At 35.6% G+C, this 9,361-nt stretch overlaps 2 protein-coding genes across 2 annotated transcripts in view; one reads left to right on the plus strand and one right to left on the minus strand.

Moving 5' to 3' along the window:
• LOC124602553 (eIF-2-alpha kinase GCN2) overlaps window positions 1-3,262 on the minus strand; it is a 308,459-nt gene extending 305,197 nt beyond the window's left edge. Inside the window, exon 1 of the mRNA XM_047136328.1 lies at window positions 2,970-3,262. Within this exon, the coding sequence (XP_046992284.1) occupies window positions 2,970-3,017 (48 nt within the window). The 5' untranslated portion in view covers window positions 3,018-3,262. The remainder of the gene's footprint in view (window positions 1-2,969) is intronic.
• A 225-nt stretch (window positions 3,263-3,487) lies between these two features.
• On the plus strand, window positions 3,488-5,933 carry LOC124602570 (nucleolysin TIAR). Its single transcript, XM_047136329.1, has 2 exons — window positions 3,488-3,586; window positions 3,667-5,933. Exon 2 carries the CDS (start codon window positions 3,839-3,841, stop codon window positions 5,048-5,050), a length of 1,212 nt encoding a protein of 403 aa, XP_046992285.1. The 5' UTR covers window positions 3,488-3,586; window positions 3,667-3,838; the 3' UTR covers window positions 5,051-5,933.
• The last annotated feature ends 3,428 nt before the right edge of the window (window positions 5,934-9,361 follow it).

The raw sequence follows: 9,361 nt of genomic DNA on the forward strand, positions 1-9,361 counted from the left end.
CTATGCTACAGAACAGCCAGTCACACCTGAGACACTCTATTAGTGTTTCCTGGATTCACCAATTAGCAAAACTATCACCTTTCAGCATAAACTACACCTCAGGTTACAATACAGATCAGTCTATCACCAAAATTTTTAACAAAAAATAATATACTAGATGCAAAAATAATTTTGCCACTGTTATGTTCTCTGTTTGTGCATGTATGACATCTGATGCTACAACATCATTACATCCTGGGGCAAAGCAGACACCCAATATTGGTAGGACCAGTTGACCAGAGCATTTGTGTCTTCTCACTAGGTTTGGTGTAAAAAAAAAAAAATCCACTGGAGAATATATGTAGTCCTACATATAACCTCACTGCTTTTCACTGCTCTGTATACAATTTTGGAGCTGACAAAGATTGAAAACTTATTGTTATATGGAATGCTGCCTACCGTTTAATTTGAAAGAAATAAAACCTGCCATTCCTTGTATCTTGTGGTTTAGTTATTTAACAAATCATGTTAATTATATTCCAAGACGTTATTATGAGCATTTTTAAAGGTTTGTTGGGATCAGCAATTTTCACAATACCATCAGAATGCAGTTTCTTATATTTCGAATAGGTAAACAGGGACTTCACCTGCAAACACTTACTGCTTTTTGTATACTGCACAAGTAATCTTTAAAATTGTAAGGATTACAAGAATGTAAAGAAGTATGCTCATTTTGTGTGTTCATATCCAGATGCCATGGCTCTTTCCTTAACTTGTGACAGCCTGCACTGAAGCTATCATAATTTTTCATCTTAGCTTCTTTTATTGTGTTTCTTTTGCACTCTTTTAATTTCTTGTGGTATATGTTATCCTTACTAATGGCATCTTTAACTGAATTGTGCCAGTTCTTTACTGTTGTAATGGTGCTGTTACTTTGACAGTTTCTTTTGTCCTGTCAGATTTCCATAAACACCGTCTAGTGTATTCTTAGAAAAAAAAATGAGTTATAATTTATTGAAACCTTTGGTTTTAAAGCCTTTACATGGAGTGCATCACTGGCACAATGCCTGCATATTTCTTATGCTATTTTGTAAACGAGTAATGTCTTTTTATTTTTATGATCCTACTACTCATAGATAATTTTAATGTCAGAGAGTATATGTCTATTATTCTGCTTCACCAGATAGCAGAAGCCTACTGTGCTGTGAACCACAAACAATGGTTTATTTCACAGTTGCCATAGCCAGGGTGCAGTGGTTATGGCATCAGACATTTAAAATTAATCTTCTTTCCTTCAGAAAACAAAGAGTTTGATAACAGAATCAGACTAGAATGTGGTATTTGAATTCTCCCCCCCCCCCCCCCCCCACACACACACACAATCAAAACCTTCATTGTGACAGACTGATTTGTAATGTAGGTTATGTTGGAGGGTAAGAAACTTATACTCATACAAGTCTGTTCAGAATTTAGTGTCTTATTATGAACATGTAGTCCACATAAACAATGAAAAATGTTGCGGAATCCACTAATAACTTTCACTGGATGCGTAACAGGATTATGATTTATTTATATACTTATGCAGTATTAACTACCGCCCCATTCTCAGACCACTTCCCATGCTTGAGAAATTTTGTTATTTTCAAATGAAATTTACTGTCTCATCTGTAAACCAGGAAACAACAAACTCATTTTTATGTGTATTCACATTTTTTTCAGGCAATAAGTCTTTAAGTGCCTCATTCATGTGAAAGTGTATAAAAGCCTCTTCATTAACAACAATTTGAGTAAAATGTTAGTTTTCTGTTGGTTGTATTGGAATTGTTCAGTACATAATCTATTGTCCACAACCAACACCAATATGGTTCAGTGCCACACAGTTTAAGATAGTAGCAAGCACTAAGCTCAGCTCATTAATTATTTTGACAGAACTAAAGCAGGATCTTTGATTACTGACACTTAGCAAATTTACAATATTCTCTAAATGTCTCGAATAAAAGTATTGTCTTACAATCGCGATTCTTGGCATAGTATGTCTAGTAATGATCCACAAATTTTGCAGGTCTGGAACCAAATGCAGTGTTTTAGTGATACAGGTTATATATAACACATAGTATTATACTTCGGATAATGAACAGTAGACCAATTTTGCGAGTTTTCTTAGGGAGCTCTGTTTTCTCATGCATTTGGTCTTGAGGATGTAATTGAATAAAGTAATGCGAGGTTTGAATTTCAGTCTCTTCACACCAAATGTATTTTCTTACCTCTGACAGTAATGCGGAAAGTTATTAAGTTATTCATAGTATCTGCCACTCGATCTCCATGTGCAGCATAGGAAGGGTTGAAAGGCTGTGTTAATTTAATTTTTTATTGTTAAAAGTATTTGGTGCCAAACATTAAGCACCGCATTTGAAAAGTCAAGTGTGGGCCTAAGAGAAATACTGGATGGTGAGATTGTTCACTCAACTTTCAACATGGTAATCAGTTTTTGGACAAAACCCATAATCTTGTATTAAAAGTTTCGTTGCTATACGGTTTTGCGAAATTTAGGAAAAACGCTCAGCCCATAAAAATGTCAGTCATCTGCATATTTACCAATAAAGATTGTCAACTTTGGAGAACGACTAAGTACGAAAAGATTAAGCCTACCTGGCCTAACATCAAACAGCACACTGTTAAATACAACAAACTTTCCAGTATTCTTCCTCAACAAAAGGTAGTTATTTTTAATTCATAAAATATATATCGAACTTCGTCACACCTTCAATTAGTCTCTCAAGATTTTTCTTACACGTCGCTACCTAGGCAAAATATGTGCATTTACCTCCTATGAATACACAAGTTTTATCCTAAATTTATCATCAGTACATCAATTACTTGTTTAGCAGTATGAGGTAAAATATTAAACTCTGAACCACGATGTTTTCCACAAAAATGTATTTCCAATCAATATTCCATTCAGTAGCAAACATATTCCGCGTTATGTTTACCTTTAATGCTTGTATTTCATTTTCTTGGCGTTCTTCCGGAGATTCCATACTACATAGCACAACCCGTAAACCGCGTACCACACATTGATGACGCTGAGTCTTGATCTACATTTTCAACAAAGCAAAGGTGTCGTTGGTTCTATTTTATTTTCAAGACTTTTTCTGTGTACACATCAGGATCAGTGAAAAGCGAAGCGAAAAATAAAATCGTTCCGCGTAAGGGATATAAAATATATCATCTACAAGTTAACCCCGCACTTTTGAAATTGCCAGAGCTATGTTGATTTTATCTTGCACAGTGCTTGTTGATACTTTGACTTTCGAAGATAGTGGAATATCTGCATTTACGTATTAGTACAACCCATGTGAGTTTGTGTGTCTTACAATTATACGTTACCTTTATGTAAGTATTGAACCAGTTATTTAACTATTACGATATTTTTCGTCATCAACAAGTATTTTATATCAAATTTATATGAATTTTTTGTCGATATATTTTGATACTAACATTGAATCTTGCCAAAGATAGAATATGTCATGAGTAGTCCGCCCTTCATTTTATCTCACTGTAGTGGGGAGGAGTGTTGGAAGGATTGTTGTGTGATATTACAGCCTTTGTAGGTATTTTTTAGGTTGTTGTTAGTTATATCTATTGTTGTGATTGTTCGTTAACAAATACTGTTTGAAACGTTTGTAGGATGGTGCAACATCAAGATAGAAAAATGTCACTTTGAAATAACGCTTCTGAGCGTGGTCGAACATTTGAGCATCGTAATGCGTCTAGCATTTGTACAAGCATATGTGGATTCAGCGGGCTACTAATCAACGAAGTACTTATAGTAATTTACTTACCTGGTGCGAGGAATAATATGTCAAGACCGATGAGTGACGAAAGTCATCCTCGGACCTTGTACGTCGGTAATCTGGACGCTTCCGTGTCAGAAGACCTGCTATGTGCCTTGTTCTCTCAGATCGGTCCCGTCAAAGGCTGCAAAATCATTCGTGAGCCCGGAAATGACCCTTACGCATTTCTGGAGTTTACGAATCATCAAGGGGCTGCTACAGCCCTTGCTGCTATGAACAAGAGGCTATTTCTGGACAAGGAAATGAAGGTAAACTGGGCGACATCTCCAGGTAATCAACCTAAACAAGACACTAGTAATCATCATCACATTTTTGTAGGGGATCTGAGTCCTGAAATTGAAACACACACACTTCGGGAAGCTTTCGCGCCATTTGGAGAAATCTCTAATTGCAGAATTGTTAGAGATCCGCAAACTTTAAAATCTAAAGGTTATGCGTTTGTTTCATTTGTGAAAAGAGCAGAAGCAGAAAATGCAATCGCGGCGATGAATGGTCAGTGGTTAGGAAGCCGCAGCATTAGAACAAATTGGTCTACAAGAAAACCTCCACCTCCTAGAAACGAAAGGCCGCGTCATGCGAATAATAAATTGCACACATTTGATGAAGTGTACAACCAGTCAAGTCCAACTAATTGTACAGTCTACTGTGGAGGTTTCAGTAGTGGTATAACAGAAGAACTCATGCAGAAAACTTTCTCACCATTTGGAACGATACAAGATATTAGAGTTTTCAAGGACAAGGGATATGCTTTCATCAGATTCTCAACTAAAGAATCAGCAGCACATGCCATTGAGGCCATTCACAATACAGAAATCAATGGTCAGACAGTTAAGTGTTTCTGGGGAAAGGAAAGTGGTGATCCAAATCATGCTCAGGCTGGAATGGGCCAGCCAGCAGCAGGTGGAGCACAGTATCCATATACTTATGGTCAGCAAATGGGTTATTGGTATCCACAGAGTTACCAAGCAGCTGCACAAATGCAGGGACAGTATCTTCAAGGAATGCAACCGGGTTATCCATATGGTGGTGGGCAGTTTGGCTATAGCCAAGGCTACATGACAGCAGGCAGAATGGGTGTGCAACTACCGACAGCTACTTGGCAGGGAGTTCCAGCTCAGCCACCAGTCCCTCCTCAACAAATGCCTCAAGGAACTGCTATGCAACAGCCTGGAGCTGGCATGGTGGCATACACAATGCAGCAGTTCCCAACGCAGTGATGTGGAATTTGTATAAACTTGGTAAACTGCTGCTGCACAGAAAAAAAAGAGTATCTTGTTTATAAGCAGAGGTCTGCATAATGCTACTCAACCAGCTCTTGCCTTAAGAGAGGGATGGGAACATGGTTTTGCTTCTTTTCCAGTAACAAATGCAAGATCATTTCGTAGTATGTGCAAACTCGTGTTTATAGTTGGTTTTTGCAACAAACTAATGGTGTGTATTATTAAAAGTGGAGAACAATATTGCATCTGACAGGCACCTTACCATTGGCCATGACTCCACTGCAGGACTAAAGCAGACATGTTCTGTTCAGTAGCAACATTCATGGCATATAGTGTTGTGTTTTAAAAAGTAAAAAAATCATAAAAGATGTTTACTGAAGAGATATGTAAAAAGTGATAAGATTTTGTAGATTTGCTAGATGACAACGGCATTTTGTATGCTCTCATGGAGCCCCCAAGATTTTTCTTTTCTGGATTCAAATGTCACTGGCAGGATGCTGTTTGTAAGTGAAAAATTTTCTACTTTTAAATATGTTTGTGAACTATTTAATTATGTAACATTGAATAGACTGTGCTGCCATTGCATTCCACATAAGATGCTCATAATTTGTGTGTAAAACTGTTGATGGGATGATTTGTAAATTGGAAACAACTATTGTTTACACATCAGACTTCCTGCAAATTGTTTATTTAGTGTAGATTTGGAGTTTTAATTTTGTACTGTGTCCTGCTGGTGTTAACGCCATACAACTGATCAGCGTGTTGTATTCTTAGCTTTAAGTTAAACATGTCACATGAGTATGTAATGCTGTTGTTTGAATCCAAGCAGCTAACTTGATTCACTGATTGTTATAATAAAATATTTGGGTCTGGGTGAAAATTGTGTACATATTAACAGATTCAGTAACTGTAAACTCCTGTTATCCTAGTTTGCACCATTCTGGAATTTTTGTTTAAATTTTTTTCAATATGCATATTACATGTCATAAATTTTGAAACTGTTTTGTATATTATTGCCACTGCCAGTATTGCAGTTGTAAACAGTGAAGAATACACTTTATATGTCTAGTGTATGGTGTCATTGTGTAGTTTTCAGCAACAACTTTGTTAAAAAGTTTTAATCAGAACTTGTGAATAGAGCAAAATTTGTTAAAAGTTACTTTTTTTCTTGTTTTTTGCTATGTTACATGACAGGTTATATGCATATTCCAAAGGTCAGATCATCATTTCAGTTTATGTTAAATTGTACTGTTTATTTTACATTGGGTTGCACCATGAAGTATCAAGCAGTACAAATAACAGTGTAAGAGAAATGTGAATACATTTGTTTCTGGGAATATATTACCATGTTCATAAAAAAAAATTGTACTGTTTTTATTAAAGGCCTGTCTCTGGAGAAGGTACTACATAGCTGTCCCTCTTTCATTTTGATCTTTATGATGAATATTCTGCAGAGTGAGACAGAAGGTAATATAAAATTGATTTGTGTTCCTGGTTGATAATGTCTCTTCGGAAAAGTTTTGTGTTTTATTGAAGTTAACTATTGCAAAACACAGTGGCGAAAGTGTTAAAATAGGTACAGTTATTCAGTTAATGGAAATATTTTAATAAACATTTAATCTCTCTGGAACATCCTCTGATGTAGAATTTGGAAAGGCCGTTAGTGTAACAGTTGTATACAATCTCTATTTTAATTTTACAATAAGTTGAGTTCTCCTCCAGAAAGAGACCCTAAGAGAGAAGGTGCTCAACTATTTACCACAAGTATTTCCCATACTGATTTTTAACATTATTTTTGAACAATAAAGACCAAGATAGGTATGTAGAAGACGTGCTAAAACTTTGTACGATGATGTCCAAAACAAACACTGCCCCTGTCTTCCAAAACATACTGGAGAACGAAAAACCTTGAATTTCAGCATCCAGTTTAATTTTTTATTCTGCTACAGTGTGAAAGGGTTACTCTGCATGATATTGCTCTACAAAGTTGCATTTGAAATGTTGACATTAACATTGAAATATTGCTTCATAGATGACATGTCATCATAGCTTATAAAAATGGACAGTCAACTGCATCAGAGGGAAAAAAAAGGCCTTTTTTTCCTCTTGAGTTCATACACAAAATAAAGAGGTGAAGGGATCTTTGATGTTTGTCGCAGTTTTGCTTGCAAGTGTTTCTATGTTTCCTTGCAACTTCAGATTGGAGGTACCAAGAAATTTTCTTGCTGTTAACTGACTTTTGAGAGCATTAGAACATTTCTTGTGAGATATATGGAACTTGAAAGAATCTTGTCATCAGCGTGAAATGAAGAAAAATGGTTGCTTTACTTGCTTTGTGTTATATACCTGCTCGAATGAACGAATAATGAGTGAGTGAGCTGGAGTGTTGTTCTTGCTTGCAACCTACAGTTTCTAAACATAATAAATCATAACATTTACATTTTAGGCAATTTAATTTGTATTTTTAATCCATGCATTGTTCACACTATTGGTCTAGATGGATGAGGATGATTAGTAGTAGGCTTTCTCAACTTGTATTGCTTATGAACAGCGCTTTGGTTTCCAGCCTAGTGGCAATGTCAAAGTACTTATGATATTTGTTGAAATGTCACAGTAGGCCCTATGTCAAGGATAGCACTTTGCCAACTCGCAACCAAACTTCACCTTTGAACCTAACCTAGATTTTGGACTGTGCTACAGATAAGTCTGTCAACACATCTGAGTTTTAGTATTCACATTTGTTGGCTTCACCATCTCAGAACCAAACTCTCACCTTACAACATAACTTAGGCCTTGGGCTGCCCACATTTTAAAAACTGAAATCGACACAAACCACAGTGTTATGTCATAGGACAAAGCTGACATTTGGTATTTGTAGGTTCAGTTGATACTATTTCAGTAGCCACCCTTCTGGAAAACAAAGCCCTCCATATGTGATTAATACTTCCACTTTTAATTCATGCTGTCAAAATGATTGTGATTTAGATGAGTCGTACAACATTTAAAGTTTTGAATAACAAAGAAAGAATTTTATCATACAGACATTAATTTAATGTTTGATTAATATGTTTTTGCAAACACATTTGGTAGAAGGATAAAACATAAGCCATATGGACGCAAATTGCACTTACACATAGCCTTAAGCTTCAGATCTTGTATTATGGCAATACCTGAGGTTTGTAATATGCATCGATAGTATAATTAATTTTTTTTACTTCATTTAGCGGTTTTATCTGACATGCAGTAGGGACCACAACATAAGTGTTCATTAGTTTGGTGGATCTTTCTTAACTGCTAGAAACTGAGTATAAAGTCAGAGAAATCTGGTGGCTTACATCATGTAGTAAGACTATTTAAGGCCTGAAATGTTCAGATCAGGACTTCAGTTAAAGACTGATGTAATTTTTATTGTGATATTTTTGATGAACGTAACTGAACCATAAGATTAACATGTGATACTTAGTTACAAGCCTTTTAGAATAATACCTTGAACCACGATGGAGTATATGCGATACATTAGATTATCCATTTTACAGTATGGAGTAATGTATACAGTCTTTGATATCTAGTTGTTTATGCACTTGATTTAAAAGACTTATAACATACCCACCAGATAATTTAGAGATCAGTACATTTATGGACACTAATCATACAGGAGGTAAAAATCATTCAGGTCATTATAAAGATATTTTCAGGTTCAACTTAGCCCTGCCGGAAGCTGAATGGGAGTAGGCAAGGGTCCTGTTCTGTAAATGATATGTGATACGTCAATAAAATTTATTAGAACCATTTTGTAATGGTTTGAAAGTAAAAACATAAAAATTGGCTGCCTTCAAACGAGGCAAAAAGCCAGAAAAAAAGAGAAGAATCTTCGATAGAGCTGTACAGAACTCTGCCAGCCATATTGCACTGCGGAAGAACCTTTTGAATTTGTTAAGTGTTGTTACATAGATTATACTGTTTCTTACATACAACCTTTAAATGTAGTGGCCTTTGGCTTATAAATTGGGAGGATCTGCAATCAACTAATTCAGCATGAATGCACTTGTTACGTTCGTTTAATCTTGTAGTTCACACAATCAAATCTCATGTTCTTTCTTTGAGTATAACAGTAATGTTAGGGCTGGAAAGTACGTGCAAAACTTCGTAATGATGAAACTTTTTCTCTTACTTTAATTTTGTTTTGTCATGTTTAATGTCTAATTTATAGATCAGTTAAATTTGCACTTAGTAAGTGTAGTGGTCTTCATATATAATAGATTGTACATTTAATAAAGGAGGATTCTGTTGAATTTGTATCTCATCTAA

This window comes from Schistocerca americana, chromosome 1 (assembly GCF_021461395.2).
Source record: "Schistocerca americana isolate TAMUIC-IGC-003095 chromosome 1, iqSchAmer2.1, whole genome shotgun sequence".
Taxonomy (NCBI): Eukaryota; Metazoa; Arthropoda; class Insecta; order Orthoptera; family Acrididae; genus Schistocerca; species Schistocerca americana.